The sequence below is a fragment of the Cyclopterus lumpus genome, chromosome 3 (assembly GCF_009769545.1).
Source record: "Cyclopterus lumpus isolate fCycLum1 chromosome 3, fCycLum1.pri, whole genome shotgun sequence".
NCBI lineage: Eukaryota > Metazoa > Chordata > Actinopteri > Perciformes > Cyclopteridae > Cyclopterus > Cyclopterus lumpus.
Window position 1 is genome coordinate 19,813,950 of NC_046968.1, and position 25,850 is coordinate 19,839,799.

The following is a 25,850-nucleotide window of genomic DNA, read 5'->3' on the forward strand; positions in this document are numbered from 1 at the left end:
TCAGAGATGTAAGATGGCCATGGGATTGCTTTTTAAACAATCACTGTGAGCTCCTTGTGTACCTTTCTCTCTGCTGCAGAAGCAAAGCAAGGACCGCTTTGGATTAGAAGGCGATGAGGAGTCGACCATGCTTGAGGAATCTGTGTCCCCGAAAAAGTATGTAAATTAGTAATAACTAAATTGTTTAGATTTTTTTTTAATTTATTTTAATCCGCAGTGAATATGACTGTTGAGTCAAAAACTCTTGGATGGATTGCCATTAATATGGCATAAACATCTCCAAGGCTTGAAGTGTAACAACTCAATTTGTCCAATGTTTTGCTTCTTGGCCTGCACACTTATACATTCCTTTCCACACATGTCTTTATTGTGTTAAGGATGCTAACACACTGAACTGAGATGGTAAACATAACTGCTAAAAATCAGCATTTTACTGAGTTATTGTAAGCATATTAGCATGCATTACATGCTAGCATTTAGATCAAAGCAACAATGTGCCTACACACAGCCTCAGAGAGATGCTACTTCTTGGATAGAGAAAGTGGAAATAAAGCTGCTGGACGACACACTTTTGGTGGTCTAGATTAATTATGTTATAGTCTAGTATAAACTGAGTTATGATAATGATTTGTCTATTAGCTCAATTTATTATTGCACAGTTATTGCATGTTCTTTTAAAACACAATATCAGACCAGGTGCTTTTTCAATTTCCTTTTCACCACCACACTCGACCACAGACAACACATCCATCTTCCAGGAGCTTATATCACCAAGTCCTCAGCTGGACTTTATCTTGAGAGATAATCATGATGTGAGGACATTTTGCAGCACTGGATGAGCCAAGGCCAATTCTGAACATTTCCTGATGAGATGTGTATTGGCTCATTTATCCACAGTGGAGTCTCAATGCGTAACTGAAGCTCCTTTTCCTGTCCAGCCTCAATGGGTGTTGCTTTCCTGCTTTAAACTGGGAGAGCAATTGTTGCAATTGTTATGGTATTTGTTCTACTTTTTCCTTTTTATCTGGGCTTGTGCGCAGGGCCAAAGGCAAAAGTCTTTAATACTGCAAACATGTAGCAAGTAAAACTCTGGAAGGCCTGATATGAGGAAAAACAAAACAAAGCTTTGTCTTTCAGAAGTACACAGTGGGAAGACTCTGCAGCGTCGGTCTGCTTTGTATTAGTGGCCCACTGTCACAAATGAACACATGCACATTGCTTGGTGTTTAATCCCTCCCATGGTCACACTCATAGTGAACACTAGAAACATGCTCTTCTCTTCTCTTCTGTTTAGTGACTTTTTCCCCTCTTTTTGTTGTTAGTTGTAAGTATTTGCTCTATTTTTAGTGTGTTGGTTCGGGTATATATATTTAAAGAAATAAAAATTATACGGGTAAGTGGAATACAATAAATAACATGGTATGTTCCTTAGCTTGTACTGTGCTTTGCTCTTTGTTAAGGATGTCAGTGCCTTAGCGTAGCATGCATGATGCAAAGTGTCTTTCAAATGAGGCAGCGCAAAGGGACTATTGGTGGAACAAAGGTCTGTGATGTTAAACTGGACATAAATAAGGACCAGGTCTGTTTTCACTAAAACAACACATTTATGATTCTCTCAATATTTTGAGCAAATTATCATAATATTTGCTTTGGACAAGCTTAAGAATGTAGGAAAAGTGTGAGAGACAAGTGATTATCCCTTAACATTGTTAGATGTTGCACTAACTACCTGTTTGTGTGCCTGCAGGTCCACCATCCTTCAGCAGCAGTTTAATCGCGTGGGCCGGGTGGAGCATGGCTCGGTGGCACTGCCAGGGGTCATCCGCTCCGGCTCCATTGGCACAGAGTCGCTCAGCATGGGCACCATGCCATCGGCTCAACAGCAGATCACAATGGGTCAGATGCACCGTGGACACATGCCACCTCTTGTAAGAACAGCAAAATGTCTCTCACTATGATGTTTGCGTAGGTTTCGTTCACAGATTAAGTCCTTTTTTAAAATGTATTTATGCAAACAAGTTTGTTTCAGGTGGCACAATCGTCCTTTTTTTTCCCCTCGCGGCTGATACAAATACATGCAAACAATTAGATTCACGAGGGGACAGTCATCTTCCCTCAGCACGGCTTCTTGAAAAATCCCTCCAGGCTGCATTCTGTGAGAAATTAACCTGTGTTGTCTTCCTGTATGTGTAGAGTTCAGCACAACAGGCTCTGATGGGAACCATCAACACCAGTATGCAAGCTGTGCAGAAAGCCCAGATTGACCTCGGGGAGGTCGAAAACCTTCCGCCACTGGGACAAGACATGGTACTGTACAGGGCACGTGCCTACAGTTAATAAGAAATCTTAGATGCTCACACTCTATACATGTGCTATGGTAATATACCACTTTCAATGCATGTTTTCGAAGGAAACGGACATATAACAAAAGCATAGTGATAAATAATCATTCTGTCTGTAGACCGACAGCAATGTTTAGGTGCAATTTATGCATGCAAATGATTGACTTTTGGTGTGGTCTCCCTTCTGTGTACCTAGGCATCCAAGGTGTGGATCCAGAACAAGATGGATGAGTCAAAACATGAGATCCACTCCCAGGTCGACGCCATCACTGCAGGAACCGCCTCTGTTGTCAACCTCACTGCTGGTCAGTGGACGTGACTCTGCACATTGTGCTCCGTTTGTCTGCTGCCAAGGAATTCACTGGATACTTAACGTCATGTGTTGATGCTAGGCCACATTGTATATTTGTGCATAGCCTTGTGTGGGATTTATTAGAGGCCTTTTTAGGAATGCTTAATGAAACCAGCAAAAGTGTTAAAACGCGCCAACAGTTTTACAAGTACATTTTAGGGGTGCTATTTTCTTCAAAGCTTAAATTATCTGGCCAATTAGTGACTTTCCAGCTGTCTGGTGTTCATTAACATCGTTGTAGATCCTGTATATATTCTAATAGGTCCCCCATATCCTGCTGTCGTTTGGTTTAATAGGGCTCGGGGAAGGTATCTATTGGCTCTGTGCCAGTCTGATCCATTCCAGGTTGAAATTGGTGGATTGGTTGTTTCTTTTCATTTGGTCTGTGCTTTAGAGTGATTTGCCCTGAAGTGCTATCCCTTTTCCTGCATATTTCCCTTCACTAAAATGGACCTGCGTGTTTATGCAGTCTCTAATCTCAGTTAAAGACAAGTCCCACATTTCCATTGTTTGCTGTTTGGACAAACTTTGTTTAATTCACTTCTCTAGGACTCTATTTATTTGATGGCCCTTATTAATCTGTCCGATCTTCCCGTAATCAGGTGATCCGACTGACACAGACTACACCGCCGTGGGCTGCGCCATCACCACCATCTCCTCCAACCTGACAGAAATGTCAAAGGGTGTGAAGCTGCTGGCTGCCCTGATGGAGGACGACGTGGGTGGAGGTAATAACCTGATGAGGGCTGCCAGGACACTCGCAGGGGCCGTGTCTGACCTGCTGATTGCTGTGGAGCCGGCTTCTGGAGAGGTGAGCAAAGGAACCCCAGACCATGAGATAATAATGTCTTTTCAAAACAAGTCAGTCTATTTTTATACCATACAGTTTAATATTGTGTAAGTATTACCATATTGTCTGTTTGTCTTTATTTTGCTTCTGAAATCAGCCGTGAAGGATGTTCTGCCTTTCCAAACTGGCAAATACAGTCTAAAGGACATAATGAGAGATATTAGTGTAGACATTTACATGTGAAAGGAAGAAGAACAAAAATTCTTGAGGCTTAATCAAATGGAGAAGGACGGGGACACACCGATAGAGAGGGCAGATAAAAAAGAGACAGACGATGCAGAACAATGTGTGAAAGTGAAGTCTGACTCTGGATTTTAGCTGAGCAAACTGTTCACTATTCTGTTCCTGTGATTTTGATGTCTTTTTTTTATCCAAATTGATAATCTAAAAAGTTAATAACATTTGCCATGTAGCAGCTCTAGTCTGAGACAAGGCATCACCTCTTAATGATGCAGTGTCTGTCCTGCTCCTCCAAAATACGCCTAATCATATTATCTGCCTCTGCTGCTGGTTGGCTTCGGCTAATTGAATTGTACAGGTCGGTCTTAATAAAGACCTCAGACTGAGGCTTTCCTTTATGGAAACAGAACTTGCTTAATGTAAGTCTCCATCTACTTGGTTTGCAGGACTGTAATGTTCTCAGTAAGATCTATTCAGGGTTTATTTGTTGTTTTGTTGGAGTATCATTCAGAAGTTAATGTACTGTACAGTTGTTGACTGCTAATCTGCATAATGCACAAGTCTGTCTAGGTTTTGGTCAACCCTGAGCTTTATACACTTGTGTATTATGCATACAAGTAGTTGGAAAGATAACTTGAAGCCTGTAGGCTAGTTAGACGGAGAGATGTGGGCTGTTTGTTAGTTAAGTTAGTCTAAATGCTGCAATATGATATATTTATTTGTGTTTCAACTTGTTAAGCAATGTGCAGAATGCAGTACTCAAATGGCATTGATGTTGTTTTAGATGCAGCACAGTGAAACCCATTACATGTTACCAAGGAGCCATACCTCAAAAAGCAAGATGTTGCAGTTTCCAACCAGGCGTCCAAATGCAGTCTCACATCCTGATGGTTCTGTGTGTGTGTGTGTGTGTGTGTGTGTGTGTGTGTGTGTGTGTGTGTGTGTGTGTGCAGCCCAGACAGACTGTGTTGACAGCAGCAGGCAGCATCGGCCAGGCCAGTGGAGACCTCCTTCGCCAGATTGGAGAAAGCGAGACAGACGAGAGGTTCCAGGTAACACTGCACCCGTCCATTTATCATCATCATCGTCGTCATCCCAACACTCTGTGTAATAATCAAGGAAAGCTCAGTCCTCAGTTAATCGAAAACGCATTGCAACCAGGGGAATATGGAGAGAGTAAGTGTGTACTTTAGCTTGGTGTTTGAATTGAATGCTCATCCAGCTGCCAAGCTTTTGTCTTTCTTTCATGTAGCTCATACTTGGCTGAATCCTGATTGTTATTGTAATACAGAGTTTGCTGAAGGTTGCACATAGATCAAATCTATAACTAATCTTACATCCTGCCCGCAAATAATGTGGTTAAAAGTTGTTCATATACATGTAAATGTGCAGTAGATAAGAGTGCATATTGTACAAAATATACGAGACAATCTAATCGAATTTTTAAAAAAAACACACAAACGCATGTTAACAATTAAATAAGTTGGAAGTTAGAGGTCCTATTTCTGCTCTCTTTTAGCACAGTTACTCACAACAGACACAAAGCCATAAGGAATTATTTTGTAACCTTTTTCTGCACATTCCAGATGCCTACGGCACAATATTTGTCAAATGTTTATGAGAGTGAGATAAACATTTTATAGGACAGACTGTGCGAGTTGGCGATGAGATAGTTTGTGTTTGTTTGTGTTCATCTTCACCTCCCCTTTTTGTAGGACATCCTGATGAATCTGGCCAAAGCAGTGGCCAACGCTGCAGCCATGTTGGTGCTGAAGGCCAAGAACGTTGCCCAAGTTGCCGAGGACAGCGTGCTTCAGAACCGGGTCATTGCTGCTGCCACTCAGTGTGCCCTGTCCACCTCCCAGCTGGTGGCATGTGCCAAGGTACAAGAAAAAGTTGGACTCATTGAAATAAAGCACTGGCATTTTTATCAGTATTTGTAAGACTTGAGTTCAATTCCCAAAAAGTGAATTCCGTTGATTTTATGCAAATGCTTGGGTGGTGTAATGTTTTTGTTTATGTAAGCTCTGTCTCGGATTTAAATATGGTCCTTTCAGTTGGATGGCAATAACTCCCCATTTGCTTTGTTATCTTAGTAAACTGTGCAGTGAGGTTTGGTAAATAATTAATTCTAATATAATCTAATTAAACTGAAATTAAAAAGGTTAATATATCAGGATGCACCAAGGCAGCATTAAATACCCTGCGCCTGCATTGCATTTGAACGTCTTTAATTGAACAACCCACATGCGTCTCATTGGTTAAAATGCCCTCCTGGTCCTAATCAAAACAGTTTCATTCACTAAACAAATCCTCACCTCTCAGTAATGTTTTCATGAGAACAATCTGCTAAATAATTTTTTTTATTGTTTTTTTTCCTCTACCTTTGCTATTTCTGCTTCGGGAAACATAATTTAATGATGTAAAGACTGTAGCAGTAGGTTTCCAATTTGAATTACATTTGCCGTTTCTGCCTGAGTCGCATTATGAAGTTAGATGGAGATAGGTTTGGGCATCATTTATTTCTACCATTCAAACTGAGACTTTGTCTCATTTATGTTATTTCCTGCTTCTCCATCACGTTTCCCCTTATTGTTGTAGGTGGTGAGTCCCACCATCAGTTCACCGGTTTGCCAGGAGCAGTTAATCGAAGCCGGAAAGCTGGTGGATCGCTCGGTGGAAAGCTGCGTCCAGGCCTGCCTCTCGGCAACAGAAGATGGCGAGCTCCTTAAACAGGTCAGCTTGATCGACGTTAAGACCGACGGTGCATTGAACTCTATCAACCCATGGAGCACTTTTTGTTTTGTCTCAGAAGATGTATCACAAGTTCGACCCAGAAAATACTAATTGGCAACAAATAAGTTGACTAATTTCTTGTTTTTCCCATTTAAATTAATATATATATATATTTAGGTTACTCAGTTTGTGTACTAACACCCAGCTTAAGAAGAAGGGAATAAGCTTAGGAGACCCAGCACTAACGTTAATGATGGGCATCTCCTGTGTTGAAGGTGAGCGCAGCAGCCAGCGTGGTGAGTCAGTCTCTGGGAGATCTCCTGCAGCATGTCCGCCAGTACACCTCAAGGGGAGAGCCTATCGGGCGCTATGACCAGGCCACAGACACCATCATGACCGTCACTGAGAGCATCTTCAGCTCGATGGGAGACGCAGGTGAGTCCAAAAGAAGATATTGATTGGAGATGAAAATTAAGGCCCTCGATGGACTGGCGGCCTGTCCAGGGTGTCCCCTGCCTTCGCCCTATGTCAGCTGGGATAGGCTCCAGCGCCCCCGCGACCCTAATGAGGATAAGCGGTATTGAAAATGGATGGATGGATGGATGAAAATTAAGGAATCTTAATTGTGCATCCACATTCAGCCCGTGTGGGAATTTTTTATTTAAAAAAAAAATATGGTTAATGCTGTAAAATACAAGAAAAAGGCTTTATTAAGTAATAATGAACACCACCTAGGTTAAGGAATGGGTTAATTGTTTTTCCTTTTAATTAAAAGTTAGTTTTTTATTTAAAAAGCCATCATTGTTTAAACTATCATAAGCAAGACAGAACAACCCACGGCTAGATACTTTCAGTGACTTTTCATTATTGATAACATTTGTGTGAGCTCTTGTTATGCTTAAAAAATTCTGTCTAAAAAGTTTCTTCTTTCTGAGTAGAAGTCTCACTGTGACTCATTTATTGCATCTTCTCCTCCGAGAGACTTGCATGATGGTGGGTTTGAACGGACTGCTGTCAGCAGTGGGGAAGCCACAGAGAAAAGCTGACAGTGATGTTAGCAAGTCTGACAGCAGAGAAAGACGGATGGAGAGCGATTCACAGAGAATATCGCGGGCCAGCGGTCAGCTTAGCCAATTCGATTCGCTTGATAGACAACTAGAATTGCTGTTTGCTCTGCCGAGGCCTGAATACGTGCCGCTAGCAGGCAAATATCGCCTTTGAACTGGTGTCAAATATGTCAGGTAATGTAGCAACGGAAGAAACAGCAGAGTGAATCCTTCTGTTGGCAGATCAGCTGATTCTCTCACATGAATTATTGCCAAATAGCTTGTGCGATGTGCCACGTCTGCTTTGACAGATAATATAAGTAACAACCCTTTTCTTATCACCTTTTTGTCTTTTCTCAGTAGTCTGATTTTAAGAATATTTTCAGAGGCACACTGGTGGGAAACTGGCATCCAATTGTGTCTCCACGTATCACCTACAGGTGTTAAAGCTTGATGCACATGTGATCAGGGAGAGCAGCAGAACTGTTTTAGAGATGCAACCACATTGAGCAGAGCATAGAGCATTATAATGCTGGCTTTGAACTTTATGTTTAAAAGTAGTAAACAACACAAATCAATTTTACTAATAAGCTTCACATTTCTCTTGCAAATGAAATGGTGTCCAATAAAATAACGCAGTTTGTTGAAATATTTATTTATTTAGCATTGCAACATTAGCACAGTTATTATTGCAAGCATGTAATGAAATTAAGATATATATTTTTTTATTCTTTCCAGCAAAAGACCAGAGCTACGCAGTTTAATTAAAATATAACTATTAACACGCTTTCATTTGTCATTCGTATGACTAATCCATTAATCCACTTCTCTCACCTTCTTCTCATCCCCCCCTCTCCCCTTCCTCCTCGCCTCTACACTTCCTCTGTCTTCTCTCATCTCGTCTCAGGAGAGATGGTCCGTCAGGCTCGCGTGTTGGCTCAGGCCACCTCGGACCTGGTGAATGCCATGAGGTCTGACGCTGAGGCCGAGGTGGACGTTGACAATTCTAAAAAGTTGCTGGCAGCTGCTAAATTACTGGCTGACGCCACAGCGAGGATGGTGGAGGCAGCAAAGGTAACAGTGTGGGAGACACAAAGCATGTCATATTTATGAGGTTTATTACCGTGTGTGTGTCATTTATATCTAAGCTTTACACCATTCTATTCACAGTTTACATCAGCGTTTAGCCCGACCTCAGCATTTTGGAGCAGTGTGCTGCTGTAAAGCACCCCGGGGAGTAACTTGGGGTTCAGTTTCACCCAAACAATCCACCCAAATAAATGTTCTGGCTGGATATTTTTCGGGAAAGCTTTGGTTTAAATTACAGATGAGGCAATTCCTAAAACCAGATGAAAGTCTACAAGTATGGGCATTATTCTCTTGTACTGGGTGACTTTTTCTGTGTGTGTGTGTGTGTGTGTGTGTGTGTGTGTGTGTGTGTGTGTGTTAGAAAAAGACCACGAGTGACAGTTTGTGAAGTGATTCGTCTCAGTCTCTTTGATAAGATGTTGTTTCATAAATGAAAGATGACCTTTAAAACATGGCCAGATCTTTTAATTTGGAAACAGCCCATTGCCACGGTGTGCTTGTGAACAAATGTTTTCCTGTATTTTGTCCAATGGTTTTGGATGGTGAACATCTGCAGACAGGGTCATGACATTGAATTAGTGAGCGTTTTAGGGGTTTGCAGAATGTTTCCTTTCAAATTTAGATTTGTCTGAATTTAGACTTAGTTGTGAATTATAAAGTGTTTTCTCATCGCATCCCAGTTAAAACAATGATTTACTCTCAATGCAGCAGCTCGCAGATTAAGTAAGTCGAACATGTTTGGGCATTGCAATTCTCCCAACTTGGGTTCAATGTCGCTCTTAATTTTATTTCTGTAATTGTCAACAAATTACTATTGGCTACAAACTGTTGCTAGATACTGAAGGTACCCGGAGCTTTCTCAACCACAATTTATTTGTAATCTTAAATATACATGAACATTGTTGTACAACTCTAAGTTGTTGCTTGAAACATTTAAAAATATGACAAAATAAAAGAGCTACTACTTTGCTGGCGCACTATACACAATATTGAATATCCTGTTTTAACATGGTATTTACCATCAAACAATGCTGTTTAGTACATTGATTTATACACAGCCTGGCCTCACACTTATGACTAGTTATTGGCCTATGAAGACATCTGAGTGCAATATGCATAATCAAATTAACACTACTCATATGGTTGAAATAACAAAATCTATCTATACAGCACCCTTACAGCAGCTGTTTCCCCATCCTGCTAACCTGTCGTGGTGTATTTGCTGATGTGTGTTTGTGTTGTCAGGGCGCGGCGGCGTACCCAGAGAATGAAGACCAGCAGCAAAGACTGCGGGAGGCAGCAGAGGGGCTGCGTGTGGCCACCAACGCTGCGGCTCAGAATGCCATTAAGAAGAAACTAATTAACAGACTGGAGGTCAGTGATGCCGGCTTAACCTTTACAATTATTTTGTTCCAAGAGAAATGGCTCCTTCAGGATGAGGAATCTGAATAAAATATTACGTTGACGCCAAGATGAATCGTAATGTCACCATTTCAAAATCGCCAAATATTAAGATGCCACATCACCATATATTTGTAAAAATTTAGACTTTTCTTGGCTGCAATTATTTCATGTTGATTTCAGTACCACGTCTGTATCCATTAAATGTCAGCGTTTTTTCGACCGTTTTAGAGTTGTTGTTGTTGTTGTTGCACTTTTTAAATGGTCCTGAAGAAGGAAAAAGACTAATCATTAAAATGGATCGAAGGGGCTCATTTGCTTCACGGTTATTTGACTCACCGCTCAATTTCTCTTCAAACTAACACATTAAACTCATTAATAGAGTTTATGAATTTCACAGCATTGAATGTGGAATAAGTTCCTTGTCCTCTTTATAGTTTGTTACAATGTGCAGCTTTATGCACATTTTACTTCATCATTATTAGTTGTTGTAATATTAGGATTTTTATTAACTACAATAATGTATTAGTTTTGTATTTTACTTGAAGTTGGGCTGTATTTACACTTCTATGCAGTACAATAAACTGTTTAGTAATGTTTTCAATAATCTTACATTAACAGATGAGATGCTTTCAGTTTATCATCTTGTGAAGATACTTTTTTTTTTATTTCATGAAACTATATCAGAACAGTAAGTCTTTATTCCACAAACTCGTCAGGAGGATCTTTGAACATCCAGATTTGAAAGCAGAAATAGGACCTTAGAAGTCTTTTTCTAAATGGGCGCTTGAGGACAGACTGATACAGAGATAGATGGAGAGCTACTGTTTCACCATATTGTACATGTGTATTTCTTATGGGTCTATGTATCGCTCAGAACGCTGCTAAGCAAGCTGCTGCAGCGGCCACACAGACCATCGCTGCTGCTCAAAACGCTGCTGCCTCCAACAAGAACACTGCTGCTCACCAGCAGCTGGTGCAGAGCTGTAAGGTGAGAATCAATGCTGACAGTAGGGTGCTATATAGGGTGTAATATTTAAAATGCTTATTTTAAAATATTTTTCTTTTTATAATCCTAATTGACCTAATAGCTGTGTAATGCCATTGTATTGTCTGCATTCAAATTGCTTGCATGATGATTGAAAGTATAAAAGGGGGATTTTATACTGAGTCTCCATTTTGACTGTATTTAAGCCTGTTTATATGCATGTGTGCGATGTTGTGTATAGGCAGTGGCAGACCACATCCCACAACTGGTCCAGGGGGTGCGTGGCAGTCAGGCGAAATCAGAGGACCTCAGTGCACAACTAGCACTTATCATTGCCAGCCAGAACTTCTTACAGGTGCAGTACACACTCACACACACATATACACAATATGTCATTCACATTTCTCTGATTTGTTGGAGGGGAGATGGTCCTTCATACTCAAATTTGAATAACGTCAGTCCTACGTTGAGAGCCAGGCTGAAAAAAGTATAAATAGTGTTCCTGTCATGTGCGCAACCATTGAAAATAGGCCAGTAACGAAGCAGCAGTGATCGGGTGGGATTATGCATTTAGGCCTCAGTTGCACTTTTAGAGCTGATGGACGAGCGTGGAGTCTCCACAAATAACAACAGATAATTAAGCCTTGGTCCCTTGCTGTTGCCTGGTGCAACTTTTATTTTTCTAGGAAATTCCTTAATGCTCTAATAGAAAATATAATTCTATTTGGGAAAAAAAATGTAAGTCCAAAAATTGTTTTACTCCTCTTTTCCATTCTGCAGCCTGGTAGTAAGATGGTGACCTCAACCAAGTCATCGGTTCCCACGGTGACAGATCAGGCTGCAGCCATGCAACTGGGTCAGTGTGCCAAGAACCTGGCCACCTGCCTGGCTGAGCTGAGGACGTCTGTACAAAAGGTAGAGCCCAGACACACCGAAGCATTCGCATACAGGAAGCCACTGTACCTTACATGCAAAAACCAACATATTCACCTATTTAATGCTTAAAATCATTGCATGCGCAAAAATATTGTCAAAAGAGGATTTCATCATGCTTATTTATCAGAACAGTTGACCTGTGAAAGTAGTTTTTCCTTAACGTTTAGTTTTTAACAGTTTCAGCTTATGATAAACAACTGACGACAACATTTATTTTGTGTCAAAAGATCAAATGAGTGTGTAAAAAAAAAAAAAAGTATCCCATGTAACTATGTGACTTGTGAGACATCATACACCCTTTATTTTTTAGGCCCATGAAGCCTGCGGCCCCATGGAGATCGACTCTGCGCTCACTGCCATCCAGACCCTGAGAAGTGAGCTGCAAGATGCCATGCTGGCTGCTGTTAATGCCCAGCTGAAACCACTACCAGGAGAGTCGGTAAGATACGTTATTTTACACCCATGAGATTCAAAACCTAATATGAACAATGGCAGTTGCATTAAGTTAAATCCAGTTACACAAAAAAATATTGACTACCGGCGACTCTTGTCTGAAGCAGGGCACAATGGGCTTTGCAGCCTAATATTTAGTTACTTACAGATAAAGCTGCCGTCTTATTGTCCTCCATTCCCCCTGCTTTAGTTGGAGAAGTGTGCTCAGGATCTGGGCAGCACCTCTAAGTCAGTTGGATCCTCCATGGCTCAACTGCTCACCTGTGCTGCACAAGGAAATGAACACTACACAGGTTGGTACTGCTGACACACTGACTTCTTCAAAAATACATTGAACCTCAACCAAGGAGCAAAGCTCCTGTAATTACCTCCATCCAACTGCTTTTCAGTTTTCAAATAAACATGACTCTTTAATCATAAACATACAACTTTTGCTGTGAACGTACACAATCTCAACAGCAACCATCAGCATGTTTTAGTTAACAGAATCCTTTTGCTTTGCAGTATAAACTGTACTTTGGATTATAACTTTATTTCCACTACTATTTATACAGCTACCTAATACACCGCGTTAACAGTCTTTTCATGTTTCTGCTCTAATCTCACATCGTGCTCTCAATAGGCCGCTTTGTGTGAAGCAGTAGAGCAAGGCCCTTTTTTAACACCCTAATCTGTATCTATGGTTGTTCTCAGTTGTAAAAACAAAAAGAAATGTCAAGGACCTTTCATTACCCTTTTATAGTGTCCTTTGTTTGGAATACAACACATTATTTTCCAAAGAACCTGATATTTCTCATGTAACATGTGTTGCTCCTGGCTGTGACCACATTAGACTGTCTAGTCAGGGGAAATACTGTCAATGCAAACAGGATGACAGTCTTTAGGGTTGCAAAATGAGTACATGACAGTGACATTATTTTTTTTTTGTCATAAAATTATCCTTTGCTGAGTTGTTGTTGTCTGTCACATCTGTACTTTCTACTACCTGTGATTCTGTGTGCAGGAATAGCAGCCAGGGAGACCGCTCAGGCCCTGAGGACACTGGCCCAGGCGGCCCGCGGCGTCGCTTCCTCCACCACGGACCCCAAAGCTGCTGCCGCCATGCTGGACTCCGCTCGCGACGTTATGGAGGGCTCGGCACTTCTCATTCACGAGGCCAAGCAGGCACTTATTTCCCCCGGAGATGCAGAGAGTCAGCAGAGGCTGGCGCAGGTGAGATGTTTTGCGATTGCTCGGGGAAATGGAGTCTATTCTTCATGCCTATCCTTTTTAACACTACGTGTGACTCTTGTGGCTGCAGGCTGCAAGGCTAAGTCCTTCATCTTTCTGTCAGACTATATATGTCTATAGCACCTTAAAGCGAACAGCATCAAATATCACTGCACAGACTATTCTGCAGAATTCTGCACGTGGTTAGAAATACACTCACAACTTGTGAGTCCATGAAGTCTTTGTTTGCAACTACAGAGTCACTTGCAATTGAGCTGTAATTCTTCAGTTATTATTATTGTACAGTTCTTAGATGAGTCTGAATTTGGACTAAAATAGTTTAATATTGTTGAACAATTCATTGAACTCATAGAATGCGAGTTTTAAAGGTGGATAAACAGAATCTGTTTATTTGTAAGATATTAATTTATCCATCCATGTAAACTTGAATGTAAAGTCATCTTTTTTGCCCAACCCAGCTTCATTCTTTGCTCACTATATTTAGCTAAATATTGTCTTGTGGATCAAATCTGAGACAGATGATTCTTGGGAATACATGAAAGTGAACACCTGTCAAATACAGCAATTTAGTAAACCTGGTCTTGTGCTCTTCATATTTCTTCCACAAAGTTATGTTTCTAACTGGCAAAGTAGAGAAAAACACAAGCGAGGCTGTTCAATCTTGAAAAAATACTTTGCACTGCACTGTTCTTTTATTGTCTCTTCTTTGCCTCACTAAGATCCCTATCATGTTGTCATATGCTTTGGTGTTGGCCTGTGATGTGACAACACCTTTTGTGAATTGTTGCACACCCAAAGAGAACATCTGCATGCACATTGGTTGATATTCATAAAAGAAAAAACGTGCATGGTGATAACAATTATTCCGCTGTGTATAGATAACACCCTCTAACCCAGTCTACTGTTGTGTGTTCCAGGTGGCCAAGGCTGTGTCTCATTCCCTGAATAACTGCGTCAACTGTCTGCCTGGACAGAAGGATGTGGACATGGCTCTCAAGAGCATCGGGGAGGCCAGCAAGAAGCTGCTGATTGAAACTGTGAGTTGCCTCTGTGACTCACCCAGACCTCTGCCAGCAGCATCATCATGTGCCGCACAGCAGAAAGACCCTTACGGAGTGTATGAAGATTAATGCGACATTCAAAGTGGAATTCACTCCAGTTTCATCTTAAGTCACTGAGTGCTTTTCCACAGCTCACAATAAATGGGCATTGTGGTTGCCGTCACTCATATATGCAAATGTTATTTCACTGCTTTTAGTTTTTCTTTCATCGTGAACTCCTTCTCTGCGTCCTCCGTTCAGATGCCTTCGGCTTCCAAGTCATTTCAGGAGGCCCAGAGTGAGCTGAACCAAACGGCAGCAGAACTGAACCAGTCAGCAGGCGAGGTGGTCCACGCCTCCAGAGGCTCCAGCAGCCAGCTGGCAGTGGCCTCTGGAAAGTTCAGTGAAGACTTTGATGAGTTCCTGGATGCTGGTATAGAGATGGCCGGGCACACTCAGGTCCGTCTTGTGGTTGTTTTTCTTTTTTTTTTTTTTTTTTTTTTTACAAAGGGCTTGACCAGACTTTTTTCATTCAGTTAAGACGGCATGAGACCTTTTCAAATGCAATCAATTAAATTCTATTTGATGTGTGTTATTTCAGAAAAAGGACGACCAAGTGCAGGTGATTGGTAACCTGAAGAACATCTCCATGGCTTCTAGCAAGCTGCTGCTGGCAGCTAAAAGTCTGTCTGTTGACCCTGCAGCTGCAAATGCCAAACACTTGCTAGCTGCTGCTGCAAGGTACCACAACTAGCAACATACACACCCACAAATGTTTTTTTTTTAATGTGCGTGATGTTCACTGCTGAAATTGTTATAATGTAGCCTGATTAGAAAAGTTCCCTATTGTATAGGGAATAATATTCATTTCAAATATTGAACTACTTCAGCTTGCACTCAAAACCACAGGCATACAATCACAGGCTTTGTTATAAACCCACAAAAACCTCCAGTAAATGAGCTCACAGATGTGAAAGCCTGCACACAGTCAAATACTTTCTGCCATACACCTTCAATGTAGCTGTGTCTACGGTGTATAATGTAACATGTAAAGTGTCTTTGAGTACCTTAAAAAGCGCTATATAAATTAAATGGATTATTATTATTATTAATGTCTACGGTGTGATTATTATTTTTTCATTGTTGTTGTGCTTGTCCGTTTGTTTCAGAGCGGTGACTGACAGCATTAACCAGCTGATCACGCTGTGTACTCAGCAGGCTCCTGGCCAGAATGAGTGTGACAACGCCCTGAGAGAGTTGGAGGTAAACAGAACTGTTCAACCTTATGATCAAACGGGGCCAATTAGCAATAATATCAACAGAGGACTGATGGTGAGTTTAGTTTACTTATTGTCTCATGTGGCCTTCATCTCCCAGGCTGTCAGAGGAATGCTGGACAATCCCAACGAGCCGGTCAGTGACCTCTCCTACTTCGACTGCATCGAGAGCGTAATGGAGAACTCCAAGGTAGGCCTCCAAATCAAACAGCCAAGTGATCAAACAGCAATCTGCACAAACAGAGCTTAGCATCCTAAGCATTCCTCCCTTTCATCTCTCTTTGGTCCGAACGTCCTGCTCCTTTGCTCTGTCCAGGTCCTGGGAGAGTCTATGGCGGGTATTTCTCAGAACTGCAAGACTGGAGATGTGCCGGCATTCGGAGACTGTGTAGGATCAGCCTCAAAAGCCCTGTGTGGCCTCACTGAAGCTGCGGGACAGGTACAGAATCAAATGGCCTTTTTGTTGGTAGTGGCAATGCTGGTACATGCTGCTGACGGGAGTTTTATTTTATTTTCTTCCACAGGCCTCCTACCTGGTGGGTGTATCTGATCCCAACAGTCAGGCAGGGCACCAGGGGTTGGTTGACCCCATCCAGTTTGCCAAAGCCAACCAGGCAATCCAGATGGCCTGTCAGAATCTTGTAGACCCAGGCAGTAGTCCCTCCCAGGTACATGCACTTAACAATGTTCTCTTTATAACAATCATTCAAAAGTCAGTCTGATCTACATTATAACAGAATTAGGTGTTGGCAGTATGATCAGATGGGTGTCTTTGCTTTTGTGCAGAGATGTGTGACAGTATGATTTATTATCGGATCAGAGTGTTCAACTTTAAAACTAAAATTAGTTTGGCTGTGATGATTGTTTCATCGCTCAGAGTACATGCATATTTCTTGTTGGTGTTGAACATAAATATCCCTGAAGTCTTTTCTCATGCTGACATTATTGACTCATCTTTGGAGATGTTACACCTAAATGAGGCCCACTTCTTGTGTTAAATGGAATAGTTCAAAAAGTCATTGTCATTTCTTACTTAACAGACAGGCAGAACAGAGCTATTTTATAGCCCTTTTATGCAAATACCTGTTACAGAAGTATCCAACTGTTTGACCAGACGCCCTCACTGCAGGTCTGAAAGTCCAATATTTACGTCATTATCACTTTTTATTTTCTCCAACAACATTCTTTGTTGAAGACTAGCTGTTTTTTTTTACCTAATTATATGCCCCCCAAAGCATTTTTACATAGGTCACTTTCCAGTTTGCCAGTCTATACCAGACTTTTTGGGGAGCTCCATGCAAGTTCATCTAATTCAACATCTTGTTGTTTATTATGTGGCAGGTGCTCTCTGCAGCCACCATTGTCGCTAAGCACACCTCGGCTTTGTGCAACGCCTGCCGTCTGGCCTCCTCCAAGACGACCAACCCAGTTGCCAAGAGGCACTTTGTCCAGTCTGCCAAGGAGGTGGCCAACAGCACTGCCAACTTGGTCAAAACCATCAAGGTATAATTTATTTTCCAGTCTTGTCAAAAGGTTTTCTATGTCCCCTAATTGGCTCACCAAAGTATAGATATGGATTTAGTTTTGACAGTAATACCTTTTGTGATTGATGTGGTAGGATTTTAGTAAATCCTCAGTTTGAGATTCTTATTTCTTCTCTCAAATAATTGATATCAAACGTCTGTCAATGATGTTTAATTCTTGCCTTTTTGGTTTCATATTTGTTTCATGCACTTCTCTCCCTGCCTAGGCTTTAGATGGGGATTTCTCAGATGAGAACAGGAACAAGTGTCGAGTCGCCACGGCTCCACTAATCGAGGCTGTTGAAAACCTGACAACGTTTGCTTCCAACCCAGAGTTTGCCAGCATCCCAGCTCAAATCAGTAGAGAGGTACGCCCACATGATCATGTGTTTTTAGTATTCATGCACAGCTATTACATGTATTAGAATAATAGTTTTACAACAAATAGAGGCATATGTATGCATTGATATTATAATCAATGCATACATTTCTATATTCTCTCTGAAGTTTTCTTTGTTTTTCTTTAGGGCTTTGCAGCGCAGGAGCCCATCCACCAATCAGCACGCTCCATGCTGGACAGCTCCACCTACCTGCTCAAGACTGCACGCTCATTGGTTATCAACCCCAAAGACCCGCCTACCTGGTCTGTTCTGGCTGGTCACTCTCGCACCGTGTCCGACTCCATCAAGAGTCTCATCACAGCCATCCGGTTAGTGAGCCATACACCTGTACTCTTTTACCCTGCAGGGATGTAGTTATTTCAGGATACACAAAAGGGGATTATGGGAGATAAAAATTATAATTAAGTTTTGATTAATTTAACTTTTCATTCATGCAATGAGACTAAAGCAGCGTCCTTGACAAAGTATGCCCAAATACTGTAACATGGCATGACAAATGGTTGTTATACCACCACAGTTTACATTTCTTACCACTTTCACGCCTTTTGTAACTGACCTTGATAAGAACAAAACTGATGCCCATGAGGAACTAATTCCCACCCAATTTTAAGTTTTCTGCTTGGCATCTACACCATAGCTTTTGCACGCAGCCAGATTAGCATCTTGAATTCTGATGCCCTCATCGCAGTCTTCATTTTTATACTGCAAATGAAGTACTGGGAGTTCGGCTTGGCCCTTTTAATAGCATTTAGTTATACATTGCATTGCCAAAGCACACAAATAGAAATGGACTCCATCCTGCAAGACCAACCTCATGTCTTTGTTACTCTCATTAGGTCAGTTTCTCCTTGAGGTTTTCCTGTCAGTGTGACGCGATGCACGGAGATGAATATTAAACTAAACTTATTCTGTCGATGTGGCCGGTGCCCCAGACCGCTCAGAGGCTTCAAAGCTAATTTTGCTGCCCAGCTTGAACTCCCTGTGAAGTGACAAGACCCTCCAGTCCACATTTCAGCTGTGTGACCTGAGCAGCAATGAGATGAGGGAGCCAGTAGAGAAGATGTTAAAGAGACATCCTGGATGTCGAAGTGTTAGTGTGAAAGTTGTGTAAAACTTTGTACTTCTTTTCTCTCTTCCGGTCTGCCAACATGTATCATTTTCTTTCTCGCCACCCCTTTCTTATTTTTCTACTCTTTTCTTTTTCCAATCCTTTTATTGCTTTCCGTTTCTCTTGTTCTCCTGTTCCCATTTTATTCTCAGGGACAAGGCCCCGGGCCAGCGGGAGTGCGACTCGTCAATTGATAACATTAACAAATGTATCCGGGACATTGAGCAGGCCTCTCTGGCAGCAGTCAGCCAGAACTTAGCCAGCAGGGACGACATCTCACTGGAGGTAAGCAACCATTAGAAAAGAACACAACATTTTCCTCAGACAACTACCGTTATCTTTTTCTGTTTGCTTTTGTCTCTATTTGTTTGGCCTTGTCTGGTTGTTTAGCTCTATCTATCTTTCTTTGCCTCTTTACGGTCAGATTGTTTCTTTTTCTAGTCCTTGTCTTGCTTTTTGTGTCTCTCTGTTAAATTGTGGATCTAATATTGGTTGTTTTAATTAGGTTTCTGTCCATTCTAGGTCACAGATGGCTCATTAGACCAAAATCATGGATTTAATGTCATTTAAAAACCTTTTGCAGTGCAAGCAAGTGTTTTATTGATCCTCTAGTAGCAGACATGCAGTACAGTTTGGATCCCACTGGATCCATTTACCACTCTGTGATTGTGATATTTAAATGCAAAACTGGTCACAAACCAGTTTTGCATTTAAATATAAGAGTTTGAGCTTGCATATTAGAAGCTAAAATAAACTTAAGGCAAATGATTCCCTGTTTAGTTCTATGCCTACTGCTTTTTAATGTACCTCTGTCTCATATAAAAAGCAAGACAAAAACTAATTTATTTTTATTTCCTCTCAGGCACTACAAGAGCAACTGACGTCCACTGTGCAGGAAATTGGCCACTTAATTGACCCCGTTTCCACCGCTGCTCGAGGCGAAGCTTCCCAACTAGGACATAAGGTATATATATAGGGCAGGGGGTTAATAACTTTACTTAAATAGTGGAGCTGTGGAGCAACACATTAATACTTTTTTTAGTGGGTAGCAAGCAGTACTGCACATTTCCACATGTTATAAGTGAGTTGTCTGGGCAAAATTAGTATTGATCATTATCACAGCAGTATCTCTATTAATATCTCAAAATATAAGTATGTACCTATTTTATATTTTTGTTTCATAGGCTAAATGCTCTCTGTAAATGATCATTGATGCAGTTCGTTGACTCACTCTAACTCTTCTTGTCCTTTTTGAAAATGCTACAATTGAAGAGTTCTCCCAGACCTCATTAAAAACTTGCACCCTTTGCCTCAGGTGACCCAGTTGGCCCGTTACTTTGAACCGCTGATCATGGCCTCTGTGGGTGTGACATCCAAGCTGAGGGATCACCAGCAACAGATGACTTTCCTGGACCAAACTAAGACCCTGGCTGAGTCTGCCCTGCAGATGCTCTACGCTGCCAAGGAAGGTGGAGGAAACCCAAAGGTAAAACTGTCGCTGCTTATTCTAATATGTTGCTGCTTCACCCCTGGAAAGATTATCTGGACATTCTTACTCAATCAGTATCAGGTCTATTGCCAAGTTGAAGTTTCTCATCCAAGGAGTTTACGTTGGTATTTTAAAATAACCATATAAATATCTAATATGCAAATGTACTTGTGTCCCACTTCACAGGCATCACATACCCATGATGCCATAGAAGAGGCAGCCCAGCTCATGAACGAGGCGGTTGAAGATATCATGGTGACGCTGAATGAAGCTGCCAGTGAAGTGGGCATGGTGGGAGGAATGGTGGAGTCCATCGCAGAGGCCATGGCCAAGGTGAGTTGCTGGGCACGGTGTGTCTCACAGGATGTTTGGGGTCAGGGAACACAGACAAATGGCTGTCAGACATTTCTTTTCCCTGGATACCAAGATTGTGATTAGTCAAATCAATTCAAACTGGCCCTTTTAGTAAGATTCAAGAGAAGCTACAATATTCTTTTCTCGTTTTTCTTTTCAACTTCTCGCTGCACCGATTACTGAAGTGAGGACAAAGTTGTCTACAAATCAAATCACAAATTAAGCATAATCGGAATGAGTTGACAAAATTGCATCGTGGAAAATATGTTGTTCAGAATGGAAAGAGACAAAATGCTGTCGATTTTTAAAATCTGTTGATGGCGAGTACAGGGAAACTTGCAGAAAAGCAACCGTCATGTTGCTTTTAAGATTAAGATTTTATAGGTTCTTCTTCTTTTACTCGTAATTTTCTGTTACTGTGAGTAACGTCTTGATTACAACCTCAGTGTCTCGGTGTCGCAAGCCATAGAAGCACAGGGAAATTGAGTGTCAACACAGTCACGCTCAGACAGTGTGAGGTCTTTGGATCATCTTTCCAATTAACAGTCAAACTGTTGGCAAACGCATAAGGTGTGAAGAAAGGAAAAAAGCCTATAAGTGCAGACAGAATGGCATCAACTAATTATATCCCTCCTCGCCTCTATGAGTGAGTTATCGCAGGGGTGGAAAAGTGCCTCAGGTGTGTGGGTCACCAGAGGGAACAGCATCTCTAAATTTCCTTTGTGTGGGACGTCATTAATAATTAATGAAAGTGGTTCATTTTGGATCTGCATGATGAGCATGTGTGTTTTGTCCTTGTGTCCCTCAGCATGTGCATGTCAGTAGTTGATTAAAAGGAGATAATCCTCTTCGATAATCCATCAACATAATGGTCACTCTCTGCAAAGGTGATTTTTTTAAAAGGCTTTTCTGATAAACTTTTTGTCCCTTAGTCAAGACTGCAGATTCAAGAGTGTTATCTCACTCAGTGGGTTAAGCGAACATCATGTACTTGCGATATTGTAGATTAATTTCGGCACCAGCATGCTCCCCCCTCATGGCGTCATCTCTCTCGTCTCCTCAGTTTTGCGACGACTCTGAGCGCCGTCTTATTTAGCCGAAATGCCAGAAACCTAATGTATGCACGCACTGCATGCTGGTGATCAAATGTTTTTGTGGTCGATGCTATTTTAGAGCTGTAATTACAGAGTGGATTTTGTGGTTAGAATTGTTACAATTGAAGGGTAGATTAGATTAAACATGTCACTGCAATTTTAAGAGCTGAATGATTGATTGTTTTCATTTTTGAATAAGTTTGTATCTTTGTGGAGGACAAACCAATCATGCCTAAAATGAAAATTGCTGTGTGTGTGTCTTTCCTTAGCTGGATGAAGGTACACCGCCTTTACCTGACGGCTCATTTGTAGATTACCAGACCAGTATGGTGAAACACTCTAAGGCTATTGCTGTCACTGCTCAGGAAATGGTAAGCCTTTGAGATTGTTGTTTACATTGTTAGATTGTTATGGAAATTAATTATTGTTGAGTAGATGATGAGAAAACTTTTTATATGCAATGTTTTCAGAATTGTCATATATCAAAAATGCAGTTGGGAGACATTTTAATGTCTAATACACTTACAGCCTTAGGCGAAATGTTTACTGGGTTCAATTAAATTCATATATACTGTCATATGGAACACATATAGCGCTTCATAATAAAGCATAATACTATTGTACAGACAGCCCCTCCCATGTACAGTTTAGGGCAGTGGAGTAAATGTGTGTGTTCCAGTTTTGACTGAGTGTTGATCCCTCAGATGACCAAATCGGTGACATGTCCAGACGAGCTGGGAGGCCTGGCCTCTCAGGTGACTGTGGACTACAGCCAGCTGGCCGTTCAGGGACGACTGGCTGCTCACACAGCTGAGCCAGAGGAGGTGAGGATTATATATGAGGTTATACAGCTCTGCTACATCAGTTTGGCATGTTTGTTTTTTTTAACACTTGTAGCTGCATATGTATATAAAATGGTATGGGAACAATTAGCATTGAGGAAATATAACACGGTTGAGCTGAGATACATTTTGTGTATAAACATACACGGTAAATATCTTATTATTTATCTCATATCTCTTTCAAACTGGATTTCTGTTTTTTTTTATTTATTTTTTTTATAAGGATGATTGCTCAGTGAATTTGTATTGTACTGTGCTCTCCGTGACCAGATTGGTTTCCAGATCAAGACTCGAGTGCAGGAGCTCGGACATGGCTGCATCTTCCTCGTCCAGAAGGCTGGAGCGCTGCAGATCACTCCCTCTGACGGCTTCACCAAACGAGAGCTCATTCAATGTGCCCGTGCAGTCACAGAGAAGGTATATTACCGTATCATTAAAAGATCTGGGTTGGATTGTTGTTGTCTTTTATCTGAAATGCATGTAATTGTGTCAGTTAATGTCTAATTTATTTCTGTTTTCATCCTAGTGATTATCCAAGTTGCCCCTGACAATAACTGCTTATATCATTGTTCTATCTTTTATCTGTTTAATTATGTAAATACTAAATCGTTCAGGGCTGGAGGTTTTCCTGCTCGGCCTTGTATAAACCACAACAAACTAACTGTGCGGATTTGTTCTTCACACCAAGTGATTCTGTTCTCATACAATATAAAAGGCTTAGTGCCATAATTAATTTTAGTTTAACCTTGAATTAATGCTTTTTGGAAGATGCTAAACCTTCAAAGGATGACTGATTTTAATTCATAGTCCTTGGAAAAATACATTACTCTGCATACTGTTTTTGCTTAAGTATTGAACCAATCATATGCAAGTAGTCCAGCAACATTTTACAGATATATATATATATATATAGGAGACAGATATATATATATATATATATATATAGATAGATATATAGATATATATATATATATAGATATATATATAGATATATATATATAGATATATATCTATATATATATATATATATATATATATACACACACACATACATACACTCTGAATAAAGCAAGAGTTTATTCTTTTGTTTAACGCCTTTACAACAAGAAAAGAAAAGCGATGCCTGTGTAACATGCTCATTCTGTCTCCTATTCTTCTCCTAACCCATCATTTATTTTATGTAGGTATTCAAGTTCCAAGTAATTTTCTTTTTTTTTAAAGTAGCGAGAGTCCGGAAACATCAGTTAATCAATTTCTACTGCCACTCAGGCATCTGTGAGGAAAACAAATGGATTCAAAACCAGTTTGACGCATACTCTTTTCACCGAGTGAGTGATGCGCCAACATGGTGTTTTGCTGTCACGGGAAATTTTTTAATCCTCTTGCGACTAGTGTTTTGGGCTTCTCTGTTGAATATATTATTAGTCACGGTCCAAGTAGATGTATATCCCGAAACAATGCAATATAGATTTGTGTTTGTCAGAATCTATAGCAGTGTGTTGCTATTTTATGCTCAGCTTTGACCAATAAATATGTGTTGGACTCCACTGCAACTGACCAAAGAATGTTGTCATTACTTAAAAATAGTAACCAATTTTAATGGTTGTGATAGATAGACAAAATACACAAATCCAGCTGCTTTTGAAACGGTTACGGTATTTAAAATGTACTTTCTGCCTCAGGTCAAGATATCTGCACACCTGTATGATTACAGTGTGATGTCCGTGTGTGTCCTCAGGTGTCTTTGGTGCTCTCGGCCCTCCAGACAGGCAACAAGGGCACTCAGGCCTGCATCACAGCAGCCAGCGCGGTGTCTGGCATCATCGCTGATCTGGACACCACCATCATGTTTGCCTCTGCCGGCACACTCAATGCAGAGAATGACGAGTCTTTCGCTGATCACAGGTTAGAGCTGGAAATGTGTCTGTAAACAAGTACAATTGTGTGAGACATCAGTTAAGTCTACAAGTGCAATATGTGACTGGAGACGAAGAGTTTCGCTCTGGTTATCTTTTATCTGAAACGGACAGCATGGCATATTAGCTGCTGAACAGGGAGGCAGGAAGTCTCTGGAGTTAGAAACTACCAATTACCCTCGGGGTTTGAAAAATTGAGTGTCACGTCTCTCACTCTTCTTGCTCTTCGACTAAAGACTCCACTTCGATACAGAATTCCCATTGTGCTAAAGAAAAAAAGAAATCTGAAATAATTTGCTATATTCTATGAATCTCATATTGTTGTGCAAATGTTTAGCTGAAGGGTCCATAATGTAGTGTCTGGCAGTTGGTAAACTTAGTCGGCCTAGTTATTTCTGTATGAATTTTAGTTAAAGATACATATCTAATGATCCAAGACGGGACTTGGCACATTACATGCCACTATGACCAAAAACATATTAACCTAGATTCTTACAGATAATTGTTATTGAAATGATACTGTACCTCACTGAAGAAAGCAAAAATGTAGAGAAGCCCTGCGGGGCAGGATTAAAGGGAATGGAATCACTTTTCTATCTCAAGTTATGTCACGCAGCTCGCTTAAAAATCAAGAAAAAACTTTGCAGCAGCTTCTTACATTTTGTTCTTGGCAATTTCAGAGAAATAACAGACTTGACTTGTGACATGATCATTATCCTTGTGTTCACACCACATTTGATTGACAACTGTCTTTGATATGAAACGAGAGAAGTGTGCCAGTGTGCATCATTTTGATGACTGAGTCACACATATTTACATTTTTAGTTCTCCGATCAGAGCTTCAAACTTTTTTCTCAATACATTTTTTGCTTCTTAATCTTCTGTCTAAGGGAAAACATTTTGAAGACGGCCAAAGCTCTGGTGGAGGACACAAAGATGCTGGTTTCCGGTGCGGCTTCTGGGCAGGACAGGTTGGCTCAGGCCGCCCAGTCTTCTGCCAAAACCATTACCCAGCTCACAGATGTGGTCAAGCTGGGAGCTGCCAGTATTGGCGCTGATGACCCTGAGACACAGGTTAGCCGCTCTTGTTTTTCTTCCCTCAGTTTTGTGTTTGTCCTTTTTTCACTGTTATCACAGATATCGAAGATTGAGCTGTTTATGGCAGTAACCTTTTTAGAGTTTCATCTCATTCCCAGGCTGAGT

The 25,850-nt window shown here is 41.0% G+C and overlaps 1 protein-coding gene across 1 annotated transcript in view; it reads left to right on the plus strand.

Annotated features, from left to right (window-relative positions):
* The window catches only part of tln2a (talin 2a), a 77,934-nt gene that overhangs the window by 43,724 nt on the left and 8,360 nt on the right, over positions 1-25,850 (plus strand). Inside the window, exons 13-48 of the mRNA XM_034529266.1 lie at positions 80-156; positions 1,748-1,928; positions 2,194-2,307; positions 2,539-2,647; positions 3,297-3,505; positions 4,678-4,776; positions 5,440-5,607; positions 6,326-6,460; positions 6,736-6,895; positions 8,414-8,580; positions 9,841-9,969; positions 10,874-10,987; positions 11,226-11,339; positions 11,765-11,899; positions 12,231-12,359; positions 12,564-12,666; positions 13,377-13,585; positions 14,521-14,640; positions 14,905-15,102; positions 15,245-15,384; positions 15,813-15,906; positions 16,021-16,110; positions 16,237-16,359; positions 16,445-16,588; positions 17,262-17,423; positions 17,671-17,811; positions 17,971-18,152; positions 19,105-19,237; positions 19,815-19,916; positions 20,268-20,438; positions 20,628-20,774; positions 22,159-22,260; positions 22,594-22,713; positions 23,002-23,148; positions 24,470-24,636; positions 25,538-25,721. Of these exons, the coding sequence (XP_034385157.1) occupies positions 80-156; positions 1,748-1,928; positions 2,194-2,307; positions 2,539-2,647; positions 3,297-3,505; positions 4,678-4,776; positions 5,440-5,607; positions 6,326-6,460; positions 6,736-6,895; positions 8,414-8,580; positions 9,841-9,969; positions 10,874-10,987; positions 11,226-11,339; positions 11,765-11,899; positions 12,231-12,359; positions 12,564-12,666; positions 13,377-13,585; positions 14,521-14,640; positions 14,905-15,102; positions 15,245-15,384; positions 15,813-15,906; positions 16,021-16,110; positions 16,237-16,359; positions 16,445-16,588; positions 17,262-17,423; positions 17,671-17,811; positions 17,971-18,152; positions 19,105-19,237; positions 19,815-19,916; positions 20,268-20,438; positions 20,628-20,774; positions 22,159-22,260; positions 22,594-22,713; positions 23,002-23,148; positions 24,470-24,636; positions 25,538-25,721 (5,019 nt within the window). The remainder of the gene's footprint in view (positions 1-79; positions 157-1,747; positions 1,929-2,193; positions 2,308-2,538; positions 2,648-3,296; positions 3,506-4,677; positions 4,777-5,439; positions 5,608-6,325; positions 6,461-6,735; positions 6,896-8,413; positions 8,581-9,840; positions 9,970-10,873; positions 10,988-11,225; positions 11,340-11,764; positions 11,900-12,230; positions 12,360-12,563; positions 12,667-13,376; positions 13,586-14,520; positions 14,641-14,904; positions 15,103-15,244; positions 15,385-15,812; positions 15,907-16,020; positions 16,111-16,236; positions 16,360-16,444; positions 16,589-17,261; positions 17,424-17,670; positions 17,812-17,970; positions 18,153-19,104; positions 19,238-19,814; positions 19,917-20,267; positions 20,439-20,627; positions 20,775-22,158; positions 22,261-22,593; positions 22,714-23,001; positions 23,149-24,469; positions 24,637-25,537; positions 25,722-25,850) is intronic.